This window comes from Elgaria multicarinata, chromosome 2 (assembly GCF_023053635.1).
Source record: "Elgaria multicarinata webbii isolate HBS135686 ecotype San Diego chromosome 2, rElgMul1.1.pri, whole genome shotgun sequence".
NCBI classification, from domain to species: domain Eukaryota; kingdom Metazoa; phylum Chordata; class Lepidosauria; order Squamata; family Anguidae; genus Elgaria; species Elgaria multicarinata.
This window is the reverse complement of record NC_086172.1, coordinates 17,290,141-17,317,507: the sequence shown is the minus strand read 5'-3', so window position 1 is coordinate 17,317,507 and position 27,367 is coordinate 17,290,141. Positions and strand designations below refer to the sequence as shown.

The 27,367-nt window shown below is 42.9% G+C and overlaps 1 protein-coding gene across 1 annotated transcript in view; it reads right to left on the bottom strand.

Annotated features, from left to right (window-relative positions):
• Positions 1 to 27,367, bottom strand: part of UNC80 (unc-80 homolog, NALCN channel complex subunit) — a 186,252-nt gene that overhangs the window by 47,502 nt on the left and 111,383 nt on the right. The window contains exons 37-51 of the mRNA XM_063116088.1: positions 25,111 to 25,211; positions 24,289 to 24,375; positions 22,332 to 22,515; positions 20,642 to 20,736; positions 18,737 to 18,826; positions 17,286 to 17,387; positions 16,399 to 16,579; positions 15,784 to 16,052; positions 15,120 to 15,254; positions 8,880 to 9,018; positions 8,235 to 8,331; positions 6,652 to 6,822; positions 6,191 to 6,283; positions 4,781 to 4,816; positions 4,208 to 4,426 (exon numbers count right to left, since the gene is read on the bottom strand). Of these exons, the coding sequence (XP_062972158.1) occupies positions 4,208 to 4,426; positions 4,781 to 4,816; positions 6,191 to 6,283; positions 6,652 to 6,822; positions 8,235 to 8,331; positions 8,880 to 9,018; positions 15,120 to 15,254; positions 15,784 to 16,052; positions 16,399 to 16,579; positions 17,286 to 17,387; positions 18,737 to 18,826; positions 20,642 to 20,736; positions 22,332 to 22,515; positions 24,289 to 24,375; positions 25,111 to 25,211 (1,999 nt within the window). The remainder of the gene's footprint in view (positions 1 to 4,207; positions 4,427 to 4,780; positions 4,817 to 6,190; positions 6,284 to 6,651; positions 6,823 to 8,234; positions 8,332 to 8,879; positions 9,019 to 15,119; positions 15,255 to 15,783; positions 16,053 to 16,398; positions 16,580 to 17,285; positions 17,388 to 18,736; positions 18,827 to 20,641; positions 20,737 to 22,331; positions 22,516 to 24,288; positions 24,376 to 25,110; positions 25,212 to 27,367) is intronic.

Below are 27,367 nucleotides of genomic sequence, written 5' to 3'. Positions count from 1 at the left end.
TGCTGCCCCCAGACTGTGGAACAGCGTGCCAGAGAAGATTCGTCTGAGTTTAAGACAGCCGTAAAGAGCAGGCCTACCCAGATTAATTTTAAACCTAAGAATTTTAAGATGCTGTGATTGCTATTTTAATATTGTCTTGGTTTTATATGATCCTTTAACACATGTTATGTATTATATTTTATTTAGTGTTGTTCCCCGCCTCGATCCAGAGGGAGAGACGGGTAATAAATATTAGATGATGATGATGATGATGATGATGATGATGATAGTATATGCCTGTACTAAAAACAATGTAGCTTTTAAAATGCATGGACCAAAATTGAGTATGTATTAGGCATTTTGTGAAATTAAATCCATGGAGAGAATCAGCTTTTTTGAATTCAACATGATTTATATGGGGAACTTTAACTACAACAGAACATAAGAAGTACCATGCTAGATCAGACCAAGGGTCCATCTAGTCCAGCACTCTGTTCACACAGTGGCCAAACAGTCATCAGCCAGGGACCAAGAAGCAGGACATGGTGCAACAGCACCCATGTTCCCTAGCAACTGGTGCACACAGGCTTACTGCCTCGAATTCTGGAGATAGCACACAACCATAGAATCATAGAATAGCAGAGTTGGAACGGGCCTACAAGGCCATCGAGTCCAACCCCCTGCTCAATGCAGGAATCCACCCTAAAGCATTCCTGACAGATGCTTGTCCAGCTGCCTCTTGAAGGCCTCTAGTGTGGGAGAAGAGCCCACAACCTCCCTAGGTAACTGATTCCATTGTCATACTGCTCTAACAATCAGGAAGTTTTTCCTGATGTCCAGCTGGAATCTGGCTTCCTTTAACTTGAACCCATTATTCCGTGTCCTACACTCTGGGAGGATCGAGAAGAGATCCTGGCCCTCCTCTGTGTGACAACCTTTTAAGTATTTGAAGAGTGCTCTCATGTTTTCCCTCAATCTTCTCTTCTCCAGGCTAAACATGCCCAGTTCTTTCAGTCTCTCTTCATAGGGCTTTGTTTCCAGACCCCTGATCATCCTGGTTGCCCTCCTCTAAACACGCTCCAGCTGGTCTGCGTCCTTCTTGAATTGTGGAGCCCAGAACTGGACGCAATACTCTAGATGAGGCCTAACCAGGGCTGAATAGAGAGGAACCAGTACCTCACGTGATTTGGAAGCTATACTTCTGATAGCCTTTGCCTCCAGGAATTTATCCAACCCCCTTTTAAAGCCATCCAAATTGGTGGTCATCACTACATCCTGTGGTAGTGAGTTCCATAATTTAACTATGCACTGTATGAAGAAGTACTTCCTTTTATTTGTCCTGGATCTCCCACCAATCAGCTTCATGGGATGACCCTGGGTTCTAGTATTTTGAGAGAGGGAGAAAAATGTCTCCCTATCCACGTTCTCCATACTATGCATAATTTTGTACACCTCTATCATGTCTCCCCTTAGCCTCCTTTTTCCAAGCAAAACAATCCCAGTTGACATAACCTTCCCTCATAGGGGAGATGCTCCAGCCCCTTAATCATTTTAGTTGCCCTTTTCTGCACTTTTTCCAGCTCCATAATATCCTTTTTTAGGTGTGATGAACAGAACTGTACACACTATTCTAAGTGTGGTCGCAATACATAAATTTGTATAAGGGCAGTATGATACTGGCCGTTTTATTCTCAATTTCTTTTCTTATAATGCCTAACATGGAGTTTGTCTTCTTTACAGCAGCTACACACTAGGTGGACATTTTCATCGTGCTGTCCACCACAATCCCAAGATCTCTTTCTTGTTACCGCCAGCCTAGATCCCATTAGGTTATATTTGAAGTTGGTTTCCCCCCCCCCAACGTGCATCACCTTACACAGAAGCAGCACTCTTTTCCATAGCCAAAGCAAGAGTTACGCTAAATCTACTGGAGACACATTTGCTGAACACAAATCAAATTAATTAATAAATGAAGGATAGCACATCCTGAGTAACAACATATCAGCAAATCATGAGGAAAGCGATAAATCTCTCTAAGAACTAAATTCACATGCTGCAATCATCTACTGTGGATTTTATTTATAATTTTTAACAGAAACATTAGTTCCAGCAGCAGTGAGAAGTAAACTGCTACACAAACTAGTAATTTACATGACTACACTCTACGCCGTTCTCTAGATGTAAAACCAGATCTCAAGCAACCACATGTAGGATTCAACAGTACTCAGAACAACTACCTAAGAGATCAGTCAAAGGCTATCTTTCTCCTGGAGATTACAAATAAATCCCCAAACAAAACAGGGATGGTAGATTTATGTAGATATATATAGACTTAACAATGAAAGTTGGTATGAACTAGGGTTGTGCACTGCCTCATCCCGAAACTGAGGAGAGGCGGGCTGATTCAGCCCACCTCGCCTCAGTTCCAAGTCGGTTCTGGAGTGGCCCAAGGCCGAAGTGGATTGTTACCGAAGCTTCGGGATGCCTCAGGCCACTTCGGACAGTGCTGGACTCAGTTCCCTCTCCCCGCTCACTTGCCACTACTGCTGCATCACTGCCGCCACCGCATCACTGCTGCAACCAGTAAAACGCAGCATCCTCCTGAGAGCCAGGCCACGATTTCAAGATATCATGGGGTCTCTGGGCCACAAACTACAGTGCTGTAAAGGAAAAATGGCCCTTTGTGGCCACTGTAGTTTGCAGGCTCAGATGTACTAAAACAGGAGGATGCTGCATTTCCTGGTCATGGCGTCGATGGGGGCGGTAGGTGAGCGGGTAAGTCTCAGTGGCAGCGGCTCTGTGTTGGGAGGGCAAGAGGGGGCAATGGAGGGAGCACGGAGTCGGGAGTCCAATGGACTCCTCCCCAGACTTGCTCCCAGCTTTCCTGGGTGCCAGCTGTGCGGCTGGCACCCAGGGACTTGCAAAGCCAAGTTGCCTCGGGGGTCCCAAATCTCACCTTGGCTTCGGTGCCAAGGCAAGGTAGGCAGCCCCCCAAGGTGAATTGGGGCCATTTCGGGGGCTCCGAAACAGCCTCCAAGGCGAATCAGGGGGACCATGCACAGCCCCACTATGAATTTTTCCATTGGTATCTTTATTTTGCTATTTCTTGATAAACACATCTTATTAATGCCACATGTTTATGTGGATGTATGTTTTATTTTCTGTAATAACTGGCAACCCTAGCTGAGTTGGTAACTTGAACAAAGTTCTTACTAAGTGTGTTATGGAAGACGTACCCACTAAGGGCTTGTGCCTATCGTAATGGGAATAAGTTTCCCCTTATAGCGCTCTGGTAGCATTAGTCCAGATTTTGCAACAGTAATGCATCAACTGTGCCAGTGAAATGGGTGTGGAGACTTGCTGCACTGGAGGAAAAGCCTTGCTATTGGTGGAAATCTCATTTATCCTTTAAAAAAATGAGCAAGACATACAGGCAAAGGCAAAACACTTATTTTTCCAAGACAAAAAAATGGCAAGGCACTGCTGAAATAAGGGAAACTATATTTTACTCTATTATTTTCTGATTTCTGAAATTAAACACAATACAAATATCTGTATATCTTCATTTAAAACAAAAACTACAAAAACTTTGTTGAGGGGCAGTTTATGTCTTTTGGTGCCAGAGATTCCACGGACACAGTCCAATAGATTATGATTCTCAAAAATCAGAATTTGCAGTTTAAAGACTAAAAAAGGCAATTTCCCCCAAATTGAGCTGCAATCTGAAAGTCTGACATGTATAATTCTTTCACTGTGAAGGTTAAAAGTATGATTTCCTGAAAATATAATTGGCTGTCCAAGTTTCAGCCAAAGTGATAGAGAGAGCTGTAGGCATTTGCAACTGAACAAAGAAAAATCAGGATTCAATAAGCAACTTGAATTATTCCACTAAACCACAAGTTAGACGATAGTTGTGATGTGATTTTGATTTCATGATGCCAGCCCAGGCTTTGGACTCTCAACTCTTGCAATAATGAAGGAACCAGGCGAGAATTTGGAATGGAAGGATCATGTTCTACTCACAGTCAAAGGATTTAGAATTCTGTTTAATGCATTATGATGACATTAAAAAAATCTCCTCGGCCTGGGATATATTTACCACATACATGTACATCTACAGTTTGATACACACACACACACACACACACACACACACACACACACACACACACATTCTCTCTCTCTCTCTCTCTCTCTTAAAAGATTAATATATTCTTAAAAAAAATACCTCATGTGCGACTTAACATCCAGCAGCTCTAAGGAAGTCACCCTGGGCTCTCCAGCTAGGTTCTGCAAAATCTTCAGTCGGGGGCCACAGTGTTTATAGAACTCAGTACATATATTCAACAGAGACTCACGGGGGCGCCTGAACTCCTCCCTAGCAATGCGTTCATCCAGCTCCTCCCGCTGGAGGCCTTGGCCTTCCTCCAGCAAGTGAAGGTTTTCCCTGAAGATGAAAAAGGGGAAAGATGCAGAATAGGAACGTGGAGGCAGAGAAAATGTGCTGATAAATGAAAAGGCTGTAATGAACCCCTCCGTTTGAACAGGCAGGGAGGTACCTGTGCAGGGACATCATAGCTTGACAGAAGTAATTTCTCCCATGAAAGAAATAAGCAGTTAGGGAGCTAAAAAGAAATATGTCGTTACCTGGGAAGCTCTGTTAAAATACCTTTTGCTGTTTTCCCCTGTTATGACATCCCTTGTATCAAATTGTTGTAAATGGAACCCAAGAAGAGAAAAAGCCACACTGGAGGAGTTCATCACACATGCTGAGGATAAAGGGGTGGCAATCTTACAATACCTGATAAAGTGCAGTTTGGCTCCTTGCTCTGGGTATCTAGAAATATAGAGGGAATGGTAAAAGAGTGATAAGAAAAAGTAATCTGGTACAAAAGTAATCTGGTACTTCAGCTGGTACAAAACAGGGCAGCCTGTTTACTAACAGGGACTGGCCGGCGAGATCATATTACGCCAGTCCTTTTACAACTCATTGGCTGCCAGCCCAGGTCCAGGCCCGATTCATAGTGCTGGTATTGACATTTAAAGCCCTAAACGGTTTGGGGACGGGTTATTTGAAGGAACGCCTCCTCCCATATGTACCTGCCTTAAGATCTTCTACAGGGGCCCCTCCTCCATGAGCCCCTGCCAAAGGAAGTGAGGCAGGTGGCTACTAGGAGGAAGGCTTTCTCCGCTGTGGCACCCCGGTTGTGGAATGAGCTCCCCAGAGAGGTCCGCCTGGCACCTACACTGTACTCCTTTCGTCGCCAGCTGAAGACCTTTTTATTCTCTCAGTATTTTAACACTTAATTTTAACTTAAATTTAAATTTTACTGTTTTAATTCTGTATTTTAATTTTATATCAATTTTGCTGCGTGGTTTTTATTCTGGTTGTGCTTTTTATATTGTATTGTGTATTTGTGCTTTTAACCTGTTGGTTGTCTTACTATGGTTTTAATTTTTGTGAACCGCCCAGAGAGCTTCGGCTATTGGGCGGTATAGAAATGTAATAAATAAATAAAATAATAAATAAATAATCTAGGACCAGTTTGGGCCAGTTCAGATGATACTCCCATGCCTCTCCTTCCCATCTTTTTGTCATACTTGTCTTGCTTCTGAGATTACCAGGAGACTATGCAGGTGTAACATTTGAACAGGATATTGTACATGAATGTAATCCAATGCACAGACATATTTAGGTGATTCCCAAATTTATTTGGGATTGTGCTTGCACGGTTTAGGCCTAAGCACATTGGATGTTATGCACATAGCCCTACCCATCTATACATGGATTTTTGGCAATACAGGCAGCACAGCTGGGCATGGCAGGAAACGCTGGTCTTGATTTGTAGGCAGACTGGTTTTCTGACAATGGACTTCAAGCATATAAGGATATGAGGAATTATTTCCTGTACAAAAACTAAAACTGCAATTAGGCACACTAAAATTATGCCAGGGACAAACATGCTTAAGATTGGGTCATAGAACTCAGTTAATTTTATTGCATCAGGTTTGTAAGAAGCAGTGCATACACACAGGATGTTGTGATGGGAACTACATAGCACAAGTATTTTGAAAGGGCAAGGAGAATTCGAAGAGGTTCTGTTATAGGATAAAATGGATGAATGAATGATTGAACGAATGAAAACAATATCATAAGGAACATTAGTAACTAGTGTCTTAAGCAAGTTGCAAGATAGCCCCAAATAATTACCTGGTATTTGTTCCAGATGACATAGTATGGTTAGCAGCAGTGGTTCCTTTATGGCCTTGATCACAGCGACTCATCTGAGGGGCAGTCATTGGCCTGTTTAAAAGAAGAAGAAAAACATATCAAAACACATATTCAGGTGGCAAACTTTAAATTTGCCATGGAAATGTGAATTTATATCACCCACATACTGTGATCAAAGTCCAGAATTTGCTTCTGATCGCAAGTTAAACAAATTTTGGGAATCAAATTTTGAAGAGGAAAAATAAAAACTATAAAATGTTTGAATTCCAATTTGAGGTTTGCTGATTTGAATTCTCGTTTGAAAATTCAAATTAATCCAGATTATACTTTTATAGGCAGCCTGTCAATTTTTACCATGGGCAGGAACGTGAGATAATGCCCTCATGTTCTTCAAGTCTTGTGTTCTCCAAGGTCACTGGCAGCAGAGTAGGGCACCTCACCTGGTAAGAACTTCCACACTGTACAAGAGGGCTTGCAAGGAAGTAGCAAGAGCAGCGGTAGCAGCAATCTCTTCTCGAGCAGCTGTCACCGTCTCCACTTGGGAGGTTTGCCTCTTAAGCCTCTGCAGGTAACAAGGAACCAGGGCTTCAAGGACCATCAGCATCTGAAGACTTAGGTAAAATGCATCATGTGAAAATGAAATCAACGTGAGGGTGTATCCACAAGTACAGAATTACAATGTTTGACCAGACATGCAATCTGCTCCCTGCAACTGAGCTCAGATGAAATCCATTCTTCTTGTTTGCAGCCAACAGGACTGGCTATGCCTTGTGAAAACTATGAAACCCCTTCATCCTGTGGGAGTGGTTTTCCAGCTTTAAAAAGCCTGACATCTAGCCCAATTCAAAGTGCTGGTTTTAACCTATAAAGCCTTGCATGGCTTGGAACCACAATACCTGAACCTCCTATCATGAACTTACCAGTACACTATGCTCAACATCTAAGGTCCTCCTCCAAGTGAAGTTTGGAGGATGGCAACAAGGGAGAGGGTCTTTTCAGTGGTGGCCCCCCAATTATGGAATGATGCCAGGTGAGCCCGATGAGGCTCACCTGGCGTCAACATTGTTATCTTTTCGGCGCCTCTTCTCCCAGGCAGTTAACAACACATGCCATGTTTTAAATGGATATTGTTGTTTTTATGCTTTTGTTGGTTTTAATTTTTTGTATATTTGTTTTTAATGCTCACTGTTTTTAACCTTTGTAAACTGGCCAGAGAGCTTTGGCTATGGGGTGGTATATAAATGAAATAAATAAATAAAATGCTGATCCAAGAAGAGGATACATGTGCACATCTAACCTGAAGTAGGAATGATGAATACAGGAGTTGGAGTGGCACATATTCAGCCCTGGTCATACATTTTTCAAAGTCACTGATTGTCTTTTGAGGGGCAAAACGGAAACTCCAGCTCATGAACTGGTCTTTCAGCCCCAGGAAAAAAATATATACCCATGGCACTTATTTGCACATGCACTTTACGTTGTTGGGAGTTGCATGGAATCCTTTACAATCGCATTAGTCATTGCATGAATTCATGAGGAAGGAAACATGCAAAAAGTCCTACTGACCTGAAGTCATTAAGGTTACAATCCTATGCATGTTTAGACAGAAAAAAAGTCCTACAATTCCCAGTGTGCCCCAGACAGCATGTAGCACGTTTTTCTATCTAACCATGCATAGGATTGTGCCTTAAAAATCAGATGAGAAGTCAGTGACTCTATAGATTATTTGGGGGGGGGGGGATACTGTCAAGTTGTGGGAATTTTTATTGAAGTAATGTTTAGGTTCTTCAAATTTCAATCAAAGTTCAGTTAATAAGAATCACTAAATAACACCATATCACTTGAAACAGTTTTTAAGAGGCATCTTTTGAAAAAGCATAAATCAGAAATAGGGCTCTAATTGTGCCCATATTAAATTGTTTTACTGGAGTTAAATCTATTCCTACATGTTACTCTTCCTATATGTTAGCCTAATTTTTTGCAAATGCAAAAACAACAACAACAAACAAACCAAAGATGGTACCTTCTGAATGACTCGGGGGCATATGCCACAACGGTCACACACAATTTGATGGCCTCACTGATTGAAAAGGTCAGGTCTTCATTACCATAGCAGAAATCTGAATAGGAAAAAAATGGGGAGAGGGAGGGACAGGTAACCAACTATGTGGAAATGGGGGGTGACCCCAGGGAGGTAAAATCTATTCAACAAACTTAGTAGGAAGTAAGCCCCATTTAACTTAGTGGGACTAATGTCCAGAAAAGATACCAAAGATTGCACTGTATATAAAGAACAAGAATATGGCTGTTATTTACATAGCCCAAAAGCCATGGACCAGGATAAACCATTTTCACCAGGTAAAAGCAACATATATTATGCCAAAACATGAACCAGTTTGAAATCAATTGTAGTACTTTGGTGTTTAGTATAAACAGAAAACAATCACTTTGTGAAATGATGGCTACTTTTTGTTGATCAGTGGCAAAGACAAGAACTGTATTTTGAACGTCCTCCATGTTTATAACCAAAATGGTGCGATCACATGGACTATTTGTATTAATTTTAAAATGATTTAAAAACAGCTGAAGCTTAAAAGTATTTTCAGGAATTACAGCAAGACATTTTTCTTTCATAGAAAAGGCTAATTAAACAAAACCTTGAAAGTACCTAATGATTTTAGAGGCTTTTCTGCTTTCACCAATTCTAGAATGTCCAGGTTATCTGGAGTCTCTCCTTCTAAGGACTGCAGCAGGTCAAATAGGCACTGGGACGATACTCCCTTACTGGGTCCATTGTGTGCAGCATCCTGCATTTAAAAATATATGTATCAAGTTACTCAGATTTTTCAAGTTCTATTTATGCTTACAGAGGTACCATGTTTAGAGATGTGAGCATTTTGCATGAATGCTGCTAACCTCAATCTAGTACATACATAGTGGCTGCATGACATATGCATGAAAATGACCTGGTTCAAACATAATGCTGGGCAATTCCTGGGTCATTTAATTCAGCAATTGCAGGAGGAACAGAATGCACTAACTGTGTGCAGGCCATTTCTGTTTTCAGTTAACAAACTAGGTGTAATAGCTGGGTTAACTTTGGGTTGTTTAAGCAGGAATAACCTAGCGTTTCTGGGTTTGGGTATCACAAAATACATGCCATTTCTGTTTTGATTGAAAACAGAAATGGCATGCATGTAGCTTGCAGTGCCCCAAGGTGGTCTAAATTTCTGAGAAAAAGACTTGGGTAAAATCAGGAAGTCAGAGTGACAGTGCGCCAAACTATATGATATGTGAAGCAACTGATTATATTTCACAAATCAGGACGGCAGCCATTGTTTAGGTGGTGTGGCTTCCTCTTGTTCTCTCCAGGCCAAGAGGGTGTCCCAGGTGGAATATGGCAACCCATGGTGGGTGGAGGGGGGGCTCCAAGTCTCAGGCAACTCAAACGGGTGGCCTTCTACCAGCCGGACTGTGAGGACTGGCGCACCCAGTGCTCCAAGCCCAGGCCAAGACCTTTCTTGCAGAAACAGGCCCCAGAAGACGCTCCTCCGTCCTGTCATCCTCCCTCCATTCCACACGTTCTCAACTCGAAGGGGAAATAGCTGTGGGGGAGGGGGGGTCATGTCCTCCCTCCGTCCTTTGTGGCTTCCTTTTCTAGACTTGAAGAATAACCAGACCTCTGAAGTTCAACTTCCTCTCTCTGCCGGGGCTCCGTCTTGGAATAGTGCAGAGGTGGGCAATGCCTGAGGGACGGCTTTCCTTCCCTGGAACCTGCTACAGGTGCTGCTTCCCAATCCTGCTACTTCAGTGGCCAGAATCGCAGGGTGAAACTGTGGGGCACGGGCTTTTGTTTCTTTTGTTTGTGAACCGCCCAGAGAGCTTCGGCTATTGGGCGGTATAAAAATGTAATAAATAAATAAATAAATAAATCTTTTTCTTTAAAATTTTGTGAATAACCCAATCAGTATTGAGATTGTCATATGTGGGGAGAGTGGTTAACCCTTCCACCACCAGCAGCCCCATGCTATCACAGTTCTAATGAAAATCATGCCCCATAAAGCTGCAATTTGCTGAAGAAGAGGAGCTGTGATTGGTGCTAACAGTTGTTTCCCTCCCACAGCAAATAGCAGCTTGAGAGGATGGTTTTCATTGGGACTGCATTAAGTTATAGCAATAGACCATTTGGTTTCTTACCTTAGTAAAAGGTATTTCTTTGGGCTTGATTGGATTCCATCAGTATGGGACTTGAGCACCACCTTTAAGAGACCTAGTTAAGCCTGAAGGCCCATTTTCTATTATGACAAGCCAAAGTAAACTATGAGGATTCCGTCAGTATGGGACGTACAAAAGCTGACCCATGTGGGGCGGACAGTACTCAAAAGAAAAACTCCGGGCTGCCTAAAGCTGAGTAAGGAACGTGCTGCAGCACATGCCTTCAAAATGATGCCTCAGCAGAAACATACAGGTCCACATTATAATGCCTGGTAAAGGTATTAGGAGTGGACCAAGTAGCTGCTCTGCAAATTTCCAAAAGAGCTGCATTCAGAGAAAATGCTTCTGAATTGGCCGCAGCTCTAGTAGACTGGGCATAATCTTCTTTGGGGGAGTAAGCTTCAAACAGAAGTAAGCCAGCATAATGCAATCTTTTGCCCATTTACTCAAGGTAGAAGAAGAAACCTTCTTCCCTAAAGAGGAAGGATTGAAGGAACCAAAAAAAGTGAGTCGCTTTGTCTAAAAGGCTTGGTCCTAGAAATGTACACCTTTGCCACCCTGTGAACATCTAGAGTGGCAGGCTTTCTCTGATGGGCGAACAGGAGAAAGACAGAAGGATGGAAGGACCAATTCTTGTTGACAATGAAAACTGAGACACAACCTTAGGACAGAACGAAGGGTTAGTATGTAAGTACTTTTGTCTTTATAGAAAACACAAAAGTACTTGGACACAGAAAGTGATTAATCCCTAACACCCTACGTGCAGAGGTTATGGCCACTAAGGAAAAAAGCACTTTTGAGAGATAAAAGTCCTAAGGAAGCTGATTTTAGATGCTCAAACGGAGGACATTGGAGAGCAGGTAACACTTTGTGAAGATCCCAGGATGGGAATCTGTGAGACTTAAGCTGAGCTCCATGAAGAAACTGTTTCAGGAAAGGTTGCAAGGACATAGGTCTGTCAGAAGTTTTGGAGACAATGGCAGAAAAGGTAGAGGCCTGCTGGAAGGAGAGAAAGTGGGGCAATCCAGCTTTCCTGGGTGTAACTTCCTTTCTAGAGCACCAAGAGGAGAACATTTTCCAGGTACTCTGATACAGTCTGATGAGATCACCTAGAAAAAAGCATGGTCTCAATTACAAGTTCTGGAAGACCTGCCTTAAGCAAATGTCTCCGTTCAATTTCCACGTATGAAGTTTTACCCAGGCTGGATCACGATAGTAGAGATGGCCCTGAGAAAGCAGATCTGTTCTCAATGGAAGAGGCCATGGGCAAGATGATACCATGTTGACTAGTTCGAAGAACCAAGGTCTTTGAGGCCATTGATCTTCTTGAGGACTCTTGACAGGAGAGGCAGAGGAGGGAAGGCATGCGGTATCCCTAGGGGTCAGGAGGAGGTTAGAACATCTACTGCTTCTGCCCACAGAGCTCGAAAACGGGAGAAGAATTGTGGTAGTATTCTGAAGTAAAGAGATCTACCTGGATTTTCCCAAGCTTTAAGGCGATCATTTTGAAGACTTCCATGTGCAACACCCAAACCCCATTCTGGATTCACACAGATTTTCTTCTGTTATGGATTCTAGATACTTTTCTGCCCAGAGAAGCAGAGATGAAGTTTCTGCCTGAAGAGATCGAGATCTGGTCCTGCCCTGTCTTCCTTCCTCTTGCTTAGCCTTTGCTTTATTTATTTATCCTTGGATTCTACCAGGACATCATGGAGAGCCTCATCTCCAAAAAGCTTACCGCCCACCATGAAAGGTTCTGTAGCTACATTGGAACATGATGTGGGGTCAGAGTCCCAGTAGAACAGCCACTACATCCATTTGGCAAAGACAGAGGCTGCTAGCGTACAAGAAGAAAACAGGCATCTGCAATAAAGGCAAGACCCCTGGAAATTTTCAAAAGGGTTTTTCTCAGTCTAGCTGGATCCTCTGGAGAATTGTTGAGCTGGTCTTCACTGGTGAAGCCCTCGCAAAGACAGAGGCTGGTGAGGAGATCAGAATGGAAAAAGCCGCGGCCTCATGAGCCCTGCAAGGCCAGACTCAAAGTTTTCCTTGAACTGTACTTGAGAGTCTTTAGGATGCAGAGCCCTGATGCACAATAGCAGGCTGCTACGACTCCCTTTTGGGAACTGAATTGTGCTCCCGGTTTTCCCTAGTCTGAAAAGATGGTATTTGGCATATTTGGGAAAGCACTGGAGAATGCAAAGCAGCTGCTACATGAGTAGGAGAAGAGGCAGCAGGAGCAGGGGGGCAAATTCCCTTGCCATTTCAGAGAATAAATATTCTTCCAATTCCTGCATCAGGACAAGAGGGAGCCCAGAACCAGTAGCAGATCCTACCAGGATACCCAAATTGGAGGACATATTAAGCCGCTGGAGCAGAGGTGGTTGGCAGATTATTTACTTGTTCCTGTGCAGACCCAAAGGCCCCAAACTCTTCACGTGAGGAATGAGCAGAAAAAATGTCTTAGGTCTTTTATGGAAGCTCTGCCTTCCTCCCCCGAAAAATCCCCTTTTCCTCTAATGAGTCTCCAGGTATGACGAGAAGCTGAGGAGATGGAAAACGCTGGGCTGCACCCCACCCACCCCACTACTGGGTCCTACTACAGAGGAGCCTTGAAGGTCAAAATTGAATGCGGCTGCAGTAACGGAGATGCCACAGGGAGCCCTAAGCCCTTCGGAAGTGAATGCACTGAGGTGTGGTGTGAACCGGGCCTTTGTGCGGCTGGGAGGTGGGGGTGGAAGACGAAGCTGCAGTTCAGGGAGTGGATATAGCGCTGGCTTCCGCTGAGGCAACTAATATATAAAAAAGCAGGATTTTCCTTCACAGGAGCCTCCGTACGGCCTTGCCAGGAGCTGTGGCCGGAGGAGTCCTTGCCGGCTTTGCGGAAAACGTCCGCCTTAAACTTGGCTTTCCCCACGGTGCTCGCTGTTGGCGAAGGCCAGCGAGTGCAGGGCAGGGGGAGGTGGGGAGGTTTAAAAGCCTGAGGGGAGAAGCTACAGAAGAGCCGGAAAAAGCCGGGAAAACACAGGCAGAGAGGCAAAGCCACATTTTTTTTTTCTTTTTAAAAAACGAAGTAGAAAGCAAGAGGAAATTATTAGACCATAAACAATACTCCCACACAAGTAGGACAACGACAATAAACCCGGGGTGGGGGTGGGGGAACCAGGCTTGAGTCAAAGGGGAACATAGAGAGACATAAGCCCACTTTGGTGCAAGGCAAATCCAGATCTGGGCTCTCAGGCTGAACTAGGCCTCTCAAAGGTTCTGTTGCAGCGATTTGCCTTAGACCACAAGGTGGCGCTCAAGTCCCACACTGGCAGAATCCTCCAGCACAGAGAAGCTACCAGGACCTTGAGCAGCAATTCTCAAAATGCTAGAAGCACACTTTAGAAAATCCTAACATTTCCTCTATTCGTATCAAAGCCAACCAAGTTCCTCCAGTGAATGACCAAATGTTACCACTATTTAAATCATCATCGTCATCATCATCATCATCATCATATATTTATTTGTTACCCGCCTCTCCCTCTGCATCAAGGCGGGGTACAACACAATGAAAAACAACATGAAGTACATAAAACTAATTCAAACATTTAAAAACCAGTGCATCGTTAAAAGCAGCACGCCATTAAAAAAAGCATCTTAAAATTCAGCTGGGAAGGCCTGCCGGAAGAGATTAGTCTTTATGGCTTTCTTAAATTCTGGAAGACTGTTAAGTTGACGAATCTCTCCCGGCAAGCCATTCCACAAACTGCAGAAGAAAAGGTCCTCTGGGTAATAGTTGTCAGCCTTGTTTTTGTTGGCTGGAGTAAATTCTTCCCAGAGGACCTGAGTGTGCGGGGCGGATTGTATGGGAGAAGGCGATCCCGCAGGTAGCCTGGACCCAAACCATGTAGGGCTTTAAAGGTGATAACCAACACTTTATACTTTGCCCGGAAACTAATTTATCAGTATAGGATTTATCATGGCTCTGCTGAATATGTGCAACGTACTCTTCATGACACAAGCATTTCCAACAGTAAATCTCAAAGGAGGGGAGTGCAATGGGCCAGCCTTGCTCGCCTACCCAACGCATCAGCCCCGTTTCCCAGGCCAGGAGCATAAGTCAAAATCAAACAATTACCAGATTTCCTCTCTCCCATGAGTGGGGGGGACGGGGACCCACTGTACAACTTTGGCCTATGCCCACTGGATTTTATTCAAATGTGTTGTCTCTATGTGGACATCCACACCTGGAGTACTGAATGGGCAGGAAGAGCAAGCACACTCACTCTCCTCTCCGTATGATGGGCCAGATTTTTGGGTGGGGTGGGGTAAGGTCATCCTATTTTAGCAGCAAAATTTGCCTCCTTAGCCATGTATGCCTATTGGAATGTAATGGTCCCTCACCATGCATGGAATGCAATTTAGTATGAACTGAATGAACAACTGAATGGACGGCAACAGTTGCACTGTGTCTCAGAGGAATAAGTGTGAACTATCACGTTTTGTGAGTTACTGCACTTAAAGCTGTCCTTGACTGTGTGGAGACCAGGCTATTCCATTGGCAGGGCAACACAAAATGTGCAACCATCAATCATCAATGCCCTTTTCAGCATGGACTAGCATATGACTGCAAGTCCAATATTCAACTATCACAACTGGCAAAAAATAAAACACATAAAATTGACGTAGGGAATCTCTTTGTACTCACAGGGAACTCCAGGAGGGGAGCCACACTGGCAAACAATTGAAGGACAAAGGGTTTACGATGCAGAATGTAAAATTGGCGGCAGGCAAACTCAATTGCCTGACGCAGCTGTGGGTTGCTTTCATAGTCAGCGTATACCTGGACAAAAAGAAAACACTTGAAAGTACTGTTTGATTGAAATATGGGATGACCTCTGCTGAACCAAGGTCACAAGATCCACATATCCCACGACTGTGTCACAGACATAATACACACGCAAGAGTGGGCATGGCTGGGCCCACAACTCAGCAGGGCCCCTCTGACAGGATCCCCCTGGACTAGCTCCTCCTCTTCATCACTGCAATCCCTGGCCTCACTCTGGCCCAACAACACTGGTGCTGGGAGGGAGGAGCAGCAGATCCCACTGCCTGTCTCCCTGTCAAGCAAGCAGGTGCTAGCAATGGCGAGCAAGAGGATGAGGAGCAATAATAGCAGCAGGTAACACTGTTGAGAAGGCAGACTCACCGAGGGAGGGGGGCATTGCGGGTGTCTTGCCCAAAGGCCCTCTAAAACCTGTAACCAGCACTGTACACAGACACACACAGAGACATTCTGTGTGTGTCTGTGTCTGACTTAGACACAAGTGTGTCTAAGTCAGCCTTGTTGATTTCTCTAACAAGAGTCTCACCTGCAGCATAGTGGGGAGGATCCACTGGTACCCGCTGAGAGAGAAGAGGTGGTTGAAGTGGACGGCTGTGTTGATTACGGTAGCAGCATATTGCCTCAAGAGGGCACTGTCCTCAGGGTGTAGGATCAGGGCTCCATTGAATACATTCAAGAACAGCATGATTTCATCTCCCCAGGGAAATTCACTGGGCATCCCCAGAAACATCTCCTCTAGTAGTTTAATCCACAGGCTTTTCTGAAGAGTGTCAAGGCCGAAGAGCTCTTTTCCGGCTAGTAAAGCAAAGAGACTAATGTCAGATTCAAGCGCTGCAGCTTCTTTCAAAGAAGAACGTTCTTACCTTCCAAAGAAAATCTCCACAATGATCAGTAGCCCCCAGAGGTGAATTTACAGGGGAAATTGGTGGTAGCTGCTTTGGTTACAGATCAAATATTCAAAAAGATCACTAGATCTTTTATTATTATTATTATACCTTTCTGATATGATAATAACTTCATTACACTTGTACTACTAAATTAATGGTATCAATGGACATATAATTGTATCCACACAGCAAAACAAAGCCTCCAGACGAGCTGAGCCATTGGAACCTCAGCTGAAAGTTTTTCTCTGTGGTACCTTGGGGATCATTGAAGAGTGAGAATTCTGCATCAATCGCACTGCGAGGGAAGGAGGGCAAGCGGAGAAGGTCCTCTTGCAGCAAAGACACATGAGACTGCTTGTGAGCAACAGGGATCTTCTGTGTCAGAGATATGAGGAACAGTACCCGGCCCACTTCTTCTAGCTTGCGCGTGAACACCTAATGAAACAGCCAGACAAATGGCCTGGAAATGTGCTTGCACACAAAAACACATTCACATACCCACAAACAACCCTAGTTAAAACATGCTATGCTTCACTTATTGCCTTGGGCTTAAGCACATGCTAATAGATGTCTCCAGAACGGATTTGCAAGGCTTCATCTTAGAAGTTAACCCTCCATTTCTCATGGTTTTCAAAACTCTTACAAATTACATTGATATGTTTCATCTAGCCACCTGAAAACTCCTACCTTCAATCCCAGTTTTCCAATCCAGATTATTTGTCACCCAATAGGTCCTTGCTTTGCATCTAGTTAATGAGTTAAACTTGTGTTGATGCCCATCTGCTAAGAGTAAAATCCTCACAAGGTGCAATTAATAAATACAATGTCCCCCCCCAAAAAAATGTAACACCCCCACCCCATAAATTAGTAATTAAAACTGCAGCAACTAAAACATGAAGCCATGTCAAATTCCCAATAAAAAGCTGAGCTGAATTTTAAAAAAATCTTTAAAATCCTCTTAAAAGCCATGGATGAAGGAGCCCTCCCAGGAGAGGGAATTCAAAGATGGGGGTTACCACCTATGAGCAGGCCTTTAGGGTCTCCTTTCCAGATCGCAAAGTCTAGGCAACAGTCATAATAATTCAAACCACACTTCCCATTGGACTTCCTGCTCGAAAAGCTCTAGTGACAGGTGGAATACCTGTTTCTGAATGAGTTCTTGCCCCTTTTCTGGGTGCATGTGTACCAGGTTCAACTGAGGAGATACTGATCTTCGGAAGGGGTAAATATCACGGACATAGGTCTGCAATGGAACAAAAAGACATGACAAATATTTTACAAGTGAAACAATGTATAGTTACAGTAGTAGTAGTTGCAGCTGCAGTTACAATAGTAGCAATTAAGGGTGCAATCCTATGCGTGTTTAGTCAGAAAAAAAGTCCCACAATTCCCAGCATTCCCTAGCCAGCTTGGTTGGGGAATACTGGGTTCTAAGACTTCTTGCTTTCTAAACATGCATAGGACTGCACCATAAAGCTCTTTAGTAGTAGCTAGGCATCATTGGTATAGTGGCAGGTGAGCGCAGGGCAGCCCAGCGCTGGGATGCTTTTCAGAGCAGGAGTGATGTCATCTGCTCATCCTTGTGTCAAGGTAAGAGTTTCCTTGCTCTTTCCAAATTTTCATGTTGTTGACACGCTTTTGAGACATGCATCATTTTGCGACACAGTAATTCAGTTTTACTAGCAAACCAAAGGTTAAACTAACCCTTTATAAGAGATACGGACACCAACATAAATTGTAATAACAAAATGTATGGGGACACAACATATCTCATGAAAACCTTTCATTTATATTTTTAAAAATATATGATTTGCAAGATAATAACATACATTTCCAAGACTTTTCACATTGAACCAATTTTGTCGAGCTGCGATTGAGCGGCGGTTGAGACAGTGTTCTATCAAAAAACTGGACCCATGGAATTTCTCGAATGCATCACTTCAGGTGCAGCCGCATCACTGGAAGTGACGCGGAATCAGCTGTTTCGACCCGATTATGCATACTGCGCATGAGCAATACCTGTATGATCCCTCGACCGTGGTGTGCATACACGGATACAACAGAAGGGGAATATACTAGTGCACCATACTAATTGGCACCTTTGCTGTGTAAAAATGCATGAAAGTTGGTATTGCTTATTTCACATAGACTCAGAGGTTTCTCGTTACGTTCGCGTGTTCGCGTAACACACCTACACACTGCAGCTGACACACTAACGTGTCGCGACACACAGTTTGGAAAGCTCTGCTCTAGAGAGTGAATGAGGTGATAATGAGGATGTCAAGTTTCACTGTGGTTTGTAACATACTGACATAGAGATAATCAGTGGCTAATCATATGGAGACTGGACACTTTCTGGGGTTCCCCATCTTAGCCTCTGCACATTAAAAAAAAAAAAAACTGTCTCAATGAATCTTATTTGCCGCTTCAACCAGATGAATGCTATGCAATTAAAGACCAAACATCAAGGACAAAGGATACCTTATTACAACTTTCTTCCAAGATGGGGCAATATGCAAATTATACAGGGTAACATATGAAGTTCTCAATAGTAATCAATGCATAAAATCAAAACACAAAAGTCTGCCTTACCTTATTATAATGTATAAGATTCCATCGTTTATCCATTAAAAAATAATTGGAAGATTGGGATTCCGGTATGTTAAAAAATTCCAGACACTCCTGTGATGGAAAATATATATATTTACATCAGCTTTTATCTATTGGTCAAGTTATATTACAGGTGTATATGACATTATTTCAGATCTCTTATTCAGGTAGATCCTTTGTTCAGGAATTAAATGTGTATTTTGCGTACAAAGTGTTCTATGTAAACCAAGTATTCATTCAACCCACTAATTCTGAAAATAACTTATTTTCCACAAAAGGATTAAAAAATCCTTCTTTTTCCCTTCCTTCTTATTTTCGCTTCACACTGTTGTCATTCCACCGGCAAGACCTGCTTCCATCAGTGAAACCAGGAGCAGATGATTCTCCCTCCCACACTCACTGCTCTGAAGGTTAGGTTAATTATAATTATAATCCCCAGTTGTTTTTATTTATTTATTTTTATTTTATTTATTTATTTAAGGATTTTTATGCCGCCATTCAGCCAAACAAGGCTCTCACGGCGGCTTACAAAAGTATTTCTTGACAGTCCCTGCCCACAGGCTTACAATCTAAAAGACATGACACAAAAGGAAAAGGGATTGGGAGGGAGGAGGAGGAGGGGGAAAAGGAAAGCAAATTCAAGCACTACAATCTTAGTTGCAAAGTTCAGCAGTTACAGTTGACAGCAGGAGGGAGGAGGCTCTGAGCTGGAGCTGGACCCAGGCACGGTGGAGAGGTGCCTGGCTGCTGCTTCCTCCCTCACTGGTGGCCTCTGCAGAGACAGTTGGTAGCAGGAGGGAGGGGGCTCTCAGCTGGAGCTGGACCCAGGCACGGTGGAGAGGTGCCTGGCTGCTGCTTCCTCCCTCACTGGTGGCCTCTGCAGAGACAGTTGGTAGCAGGAGGGAGGGGGCTCTCAGCTGGAGCTGGACCCAGGCACGGTGGAGAGGTGCCTGGCTGCTGCTTCCTTCCTCACTGGTGGCCTCTGCAGTGACAGGTGACAGCAGGAGGGAGGGGGCTCTCAGCTGGAGCTGGACCCAGGGACGGTGGAGAGGTGCCTGGCTGCTGCTTCCTCCCTCACTGATGGCCTCTGCAGTGACAGTTGACAGCAGGAGGGAGGGGGCTCTCAGCTGGAGCTGGCCCCAGGCACGGTGGAGAGGTGCCTGGCTGCTGCTTCCTCCCTCCCTGGCTGCTGCTTCCTCCCTCCTTTTAAGTGCAGGTGTCATCTTGAATTGGGTTCCCAAATCACAACTGGAATTAATGTCACAGGCCTACTGTAGACACTTATCTGACCAATGTTCCAATTCACATTGGGCCTGTTCAGACAACATACTAAGCCATGGTTAGGCTGCTAACCCTTTTGCAGCAAATGGTTAGTGAGCGTTTAAACCATAGTTACGTAGCCACCGTGGTTAGGAATGGGTCACACGACGAACTACGTCATGGTCCACGCAACATGCTAAGCTCAAAGTGCTTAGCATGTTGTCTGAACAGGGTCGTGGTGGATCAGCCATGTACCCCTCCTGTCAGTTGTAGAGCTGAAGGAACGTCTGAGGTGGCTGCTGCCTGAGGAGTCCTGCACGCATGATGGCCCTGTTCCCACAACGTTCCTCTCCCCGCGCCCCCACTTTTGAAACACATGAACTTGTCTGTCATATAGATGGATCTTCTTGTGGAGTACCACCTCACAGGTCCCGTGTGGTTGAAGGAAGTGGTTTTCACCAAATAAAACAAATCTAATTACTGTGGTTGTGCTGATGTGGATAATGAACCAAATCACTCCCTCTGAGAGAAAATGAAGGTTTATGAAGGTTCTGAAATACTGGTGGATTTGAAAACCTAGGCATCAAAATCTCTTGCAAAATTGCTTTAATAAAATAATAACCAGACCTTTAAAAGAGCTTCAAACTGGGTGTCTTCGTGGACTGGTAACTGGGTTGGGATATCACATTCATTTTGTCCATGAACTACCAGGGTCTTGGTGCCTTTAAAAAGCAATATAATATAATAATGTCCTAACAAAATTTGAGTCATACTATATTCAACTATAAAAGACCAACACTACTGGTAATAATAACCCTAGGGTATGTAGTTGTTAGGAAAAAAATGGTGAAGTACTATTTAGAATCCACTGTTCAGCATTTGCCAATAATAATAATAATAATAATAATAATAATAATAATAATTTATTTATTTATTTGTTAACTGCCTCTCCCTCTGGATCGAGGCAGGGTACAACACAAATAAAAACATCATAAAATACATACAACTAATTCAAACATTTAAAACCAGTGCATCATTAAATGATTATATTTATATCCTGTCTTCCCTGCAAGAAACTCAGGACAATATACATGATCTGACTCTGTGAAGTAGGTTCATGGCTCACTGGGAGTTGAACCTGGGGATCTCCAGTTCTAGTTCAACACTCTAACCACTACACCATGGTGCCTCTAATGAGTGAACAGCACTCTTTTATTCAGAAACACCATAGATAGGAAGGCAGACTAAGGCCTTAGCTAGATCTAAGGTTTATCCTGGGATCATCCTGGGGTCATCCCTATTCATGTAAATGACACACAGGGGATCCTGGGAGCAGGCAGGGACGACCCCGGGATAAACCTTAGGTCTAATCTACATCAAGGCCTAAGGCCTAATCTATATCAAGCAGTATATTGCACTATGAAAGCACTATGAAAGTGGTATATAAAAGGCAGGAGCCACACTACTGCTTTATAGCAGTATTTAAGTGCACTGACATCTGTTGGGGCCCATTGACACATACCATATACCGCTTTCATAGCACTTTCATAATGCTATATCCTGCTTGGTGTGGCGCCTGCCTTTTATATACTGCTTTCACAGTACTATATCCTGCTTGGTGTAGATGAGGCCTAATACTAGTTATTCTATCATTCCTAAACTTATAGAAGTGTTTGCAGTTATTCATATCTTATATGCATCCTCTAGGGGGGGGTTCTAGAAATAACTGTGGGGTTGATACAGAAAATAATTACATTTAAGGAAGCTGTATTTTTGTCAAAGATGACTATTGCTAGATCATTGTCACTGTGGTCTATGCTACAGCAGAGACAGTTCATACAGAACCTACAAGACATATTCTCAGTCCAGCACTCAAAGTATTGGCTTATTACAAAATTGCTTTTTTGGTCCATTCCTGAAGCTCTGGCCATTGGTGTCTCACTGTGGCTCAATGTATGGGATAATACAATATAATGTCACTTTTGCACATGGGTGCAGTTCTCCAAACATCATGGCTGATGCACCCTCTCTTTGCCCAGTGGAGCTGGAGGAACAAGAGAAGTGGCCCAATCAGCCAAAAAGATTTCCCATCACTAATGTACCAAGTTCTCTATAGAGATATATTTAGAGGTTTTTAAAAACATTATTATATTTTAAAACTGGGAATTCTTTAACCAAAGCCTGCAAAAAAAGAAAAGAAAGAAAAAATAGAAAGAAAAAATGGAGTAATGTAGCCCTGATTCAGCAGCAAAAGTCAATATAAAGAGTATATTCAGACGAAAAGCCCCATAGCGTGTAAAAATAGTGGATTCCATACCTGGCATTGAGGCAGTAACCAGCAGCTTTACTTCACATTGTTCCTTCTTCATAGTCTGTTTGAGATCCTTGAAGAAAAGTCCTTCTACATAGCCCACTACTTCCCAAAGGAAGGTCAAAGTTGCTGAAATGGCATCCATGCCCCATTCACATGGTGTGCGCACAAAATACATGATCAGTCCCACCTATGAGTCACAAAGGTACACATCGCACTCAGTTTAGTTTTGCAAAGAGCACAGTGGTCAGACATGTCAAGAGACCCTTCGTTTTTCAAAGGGTAACGTAAGCTCCCCTGACAGGGCGCATGCTGCAGCCAATGGAACTGTCACTGATTCTTCCCAGCCCAGTTTTTGAACCAGGAGACAGGGGGCCAAACTACTCCAACCTGGTGAGTGAAACACAGGCAGATCTATATAAAGGTTTTGTGCTGAATACCAATGGCAGTGACACAATTCTTTTGCAGACTTCTGAGTTCTTGGGGATTGATCCTCTCTCAAACTTTAAATCATATATTAGGTCCACACTGTTTTCATTCCTCTGTTTTCCTTTGGTAACCACAGGCCTATCAGCATCAGAACAAACATCGCTATGTGAACCACATTCACGTTGCATTTGTTACACTTTCAAACACTATTTTCATGGTTGTGGAAGGTTCACAATAGCTACGTTTTAGAACCTGTAGGGTAAGCAATTCTAAAAACTTGTCAATATCAATAATATAAATGCAGTACTATTATTATTGGGTGATCATTCAAAAGCACGGCTACAAGGCCACAGATGAGCACTGTAGCAGGGCACTCCTCCCTGACTGCTCTTCTTGTTATGTGCCGGCTTTGTTGTGGAGACCCCGGCTTGCATTAAATCTGAAGGGTGAATCCTATGCATGTTTGGACAGAAAGAAGTCCCAAAACTCCCAGTATTCTCCAGACAGCTCCCCACCTCTCCATGCTGTCTAGGGAATGCTGGGTGTTGTACAACTTTACTCTGTCAAAACATGTTTAAGATTGTGTCCTTCATGTTGATGAATAAACCAGGAAAATAAAGCAAGATCTGGTTGAATGCAACCCAAAGCCATTGTGCAATGGGAAGAGGGGAGGGAAGGAAACAGGCACAGCCACATGCTGACACACAGCTTCATAAAGTACAGATTCTGAAATTGTGGACAAACAAGCAAACATAGCCAATGTGAGCAGTATACTTAAAAAAAAAGAAGCTATTTGTCATCAAGCAATTTTATTAAGTGGGACCCTAATATTACTTCTTAGCTTTTGGCTAGTAGGCCTGTTAAAAGTTGATGTAGTATAATGGCTATGAGACTGAACTATCAATCAGGAAGTCCATGCTTTGAATTTTACCTTTGCCAGGACTCACTAGGTGGCAACTCTTTCAGCTCAGCCCTTTTATATCTGCAGTATGGGCATAAAAATACTGACCTACTTTAAGGGACTGTTGTAAGGATTACAACAAAATAGTACACGTGAAGCACTCTGAACATTCTAAAAGCACTATTATGCGAATTGTGATTATGAATATAATTGCTACTGCTACTACTACAATTGTAAGAGTTGAGCCAAGCTTTCCCTGGTCCATGCTTGTGTCCACTGGACTACAGTCCTCCAGGAAGAAAGTTCATAATAAACAAGAGGAGATTTTGTACAACTGAAGCCAAATAAACACTTAAAACACTGGCAGAAAGTGAGAGAGGAACTGCATAGAGGTACACTGCTTTCTTAAGTGTGACACTAAGGGCTCAATCCTATGCATGTTTAGACAGAAAAACATCCACCAACATCCTCCATGCTGGCAGGAGAATGCTAGGAGTTGTAGGACTTTTTTTTCTGTCTAAACATGCATAGGATTCCGCCCTAAATGTGGCAGTAGAATTTAAAAGTCACACCATGTTTATGTATTGGAGAGCCGTGTAGATAATGGTTTTGGTTCCCATTAGGACAGCTTACCAAGTAATTAAAGAGGATATGGGACGTCTGAGCAGGGAAGTCTCCAATGTTGAGCAGAAGTTTCCGCAGCATATACATCAACTCATCCTGGAATATGAGCAGAATCTCCTTTTCAATTTTTATTATAAAACACCTGAAGGCCTACTTCACATTCTTTAATTCACTCTCTCCATCAAATGAATTCACAAACACATATCAGTTTCAGTACTTCCACTAGGACCACTCAATGCTCTGAGCAGGAGGCAAGCAATTATATTTCTTAAAATAACAGCAATACAAGGAGGACAGCCTGCCCACTCATGATAAGAGCCTTTTCCTTTATAAGGACAGCTAAATCTGCAGTCCATAAAACCTGGACTCAAGGTCTAGATATGGACCCTAATCTGCTAAATGCCCAATCTTGTCTTTGAGTGTTTTGACTGGTTTTATGGTTTATCCTTACGTGAATGAGCCTTGGGCTGTTGCGCTCCCCAACTCTTCCTCTGGCATGGTGATGAAGAGACCAGAAGCTTTCACTTCTATCAATTAACTGCTATATCAGAACCCTAAAACGTGATTAACCTTTAAGTATTGAAACAAGATGTAAATATGAAGTTGGCTTATTTCAGTAAACCATAGTTAAGACTAACCACAGTTTGAATTTGGTCATAACGCTGAATTATAGTTAGTTAAAAACAGAAGCAAAAGCTTCCAAACACCTTTCAGCCACACTGGTGAAGGAGAAGGGAGGGAGAGCGCACGAGGCTAAGTTTATTGTTACATGGGAATGCAGGCTTTGACTGAGTACTTTTAAGTACATATGTTGGAAAGAAAGGCTTCTACCTGTCGATTGCTGATAGTTAGTTTCTCCAGGAAATGCCGGAGAACTGTAGAAGGATCTTCGATGAGACAGTTCCATAGGACTTGCTGGGCCACAGCGCTCACTGCATAAAAACAAAAGGAGAAAGCTAGTCTTGGCCTGAGCTCAAGGAAGAGTAAACTTTAAAGAAATGTTCACTGTCCTCTCTAAATGTAACATCCATTGAACTAGGCGGCTCTGTTCACTACAAACCCCACAGACTAGGATGTCCTCAAAATGTATTATTATTATTATTATTATTATTATTATTATTATTATTATTATTATTATTATTATTTATATAGCACCAACAATGTACTTGGTGCTATACAAAATATACAGATAAAACAGCGATACCCTGCCTAGAGGCTTACAATCTAAAATCACATTAAAACATATGAAGGAGTGGAAGGGGTTCACGAAGCAGAAATAAGAGAATAATCATAGTAATAAGAACAGTAAATCAAACTAAAATACCAAAAGCTATTGAAAACAAATGAGTTTTCAAACGCGTTTTAAAATCTACAGTGGAACTCATGGTATGTAGTTGCTCTGGAAGAGCATTCCAAGCAAATGGGGCAGCCAGAGAGAATGGGCGAAGCCGGGCAAGAGAGATAGAGACTCTTGGGCAGGAGAGCAATATAACATTTGAAGAACGGAGGGTACGAGGGGGATGGTAGAGTGAAATGAGAGAGGAGAGATTAGAAGGTGCAAGACCATGACACGCTTTGAATGTCAGCAAAATAAGCTTATACTGAATTCTATATGGGATCGGAAGCCAATGAAGAGATTTCATCAAAGGAGAAATGTATGCCAAAGTTTTGTGACAGTTTTGTGCCACAAATCCTGAGTGTTGTGCCAGCACCAAAAGCATGAAAATGATATACCCTCGCCCGTATATCATTTGAAAAACCCTACACCAGTTTGTGCTGGCACCTGGCAAAACTGTGCCAAAGTTTTGTGCCATTTTTGCAGAACCAATCCTGAGTTTTGTACCAGCACCAAAGCCATGAGAATGATATACCCTTAGGTGTGGCCTAGTGAATGGTAAAAATAAATAAATCACATTCTTATATCTCCTTCAAACGATGCCAACATTTTGTGCTTGTTTTATGCCATTTTGTGTCAAAAAAAAAATCTCAGGTTTTGTGCAGGGACCAAAAATGTAAAAATGACATCTTCTGGTAGCAAATTCCACAGTTTAATTATGTGGGGTGTGAAGAAGTGATTTGTTATATCTGCCCTGGATCTTCAGCTTCATGGGATGACTCTGCTAGGTTCCAGTTTTATGAGAGAGGGAGAGAAAACCTCCCCTGGCCATTTTCTCCACACCAGGCATTTTTAAAACACTGAAGAACACATGACAGAATACTGTGTCACTTGAGTTGCAGTTGCGCATTATGAAAGATGCCGCAGCATTTTGCTGTAATTTCAGGGATACGTTATGACCATAACAAAAGATCTCCCCTTTCCAGGTTAAGGTATTAAGAGAAGACTAACTTCCTTCTATGTAACCCTATTACTTCAAAATGCATATTTTCACATTCGCCTAAGGGTATACTGTTGTCAAGCTTTGGGCGGTGGCACAAAACTCAGGATTTGGGCACAACACTAGCACAAAGCTTTTGCACATGTTTTGAGGAGTTCCTAGTTTGGGCGGGGGTTGTAGTTAACAGAGCTCAAGGCCTGCCGCACTAATGGTCTCAGCTGGTTTAAGCTCTGGCCCAGGCTCCTGAGCCTAGAAAACAAATTGATTTTTGTGTTTACTCCCTTTTCATCCACATACTGTTTCCATGCGCATTGCCTACCTTACAATTATCAGCATAAATTGTACAAAACATAGGTTGGTTCCGTACTAAAGCCTTTTAAGCACTGCTAAGGCACTGCTTTTCCAAAATTAGCCTGAAATGGAATTAAAATGGAGGTTCCACAACTGAACCACAATCTCATCTATGTCCACTTGAAATTATGTCCCAGGTAAGTGTGCTCAGAATTGCTGCCTTACTGAAGCGCCACGTTATCTAGTGATGCCCTTTGCCATGGCAAAGATTCTTCCATATAATTTACTCACAAGTAAGATACATTCGGCAAAGGTCTTTTCCAATGTTAATTCAAAGCTTCCTCCTTGCAGGTTCAGCTCATTTTATTGCTTCTTGCTCGGTGCAGCTGGGGGATTAGTGATGAATTTCCCTTAATTGCTTATTTTATCAGCTTCTGATCTCTGCAGGAGGGAGGAAGTCA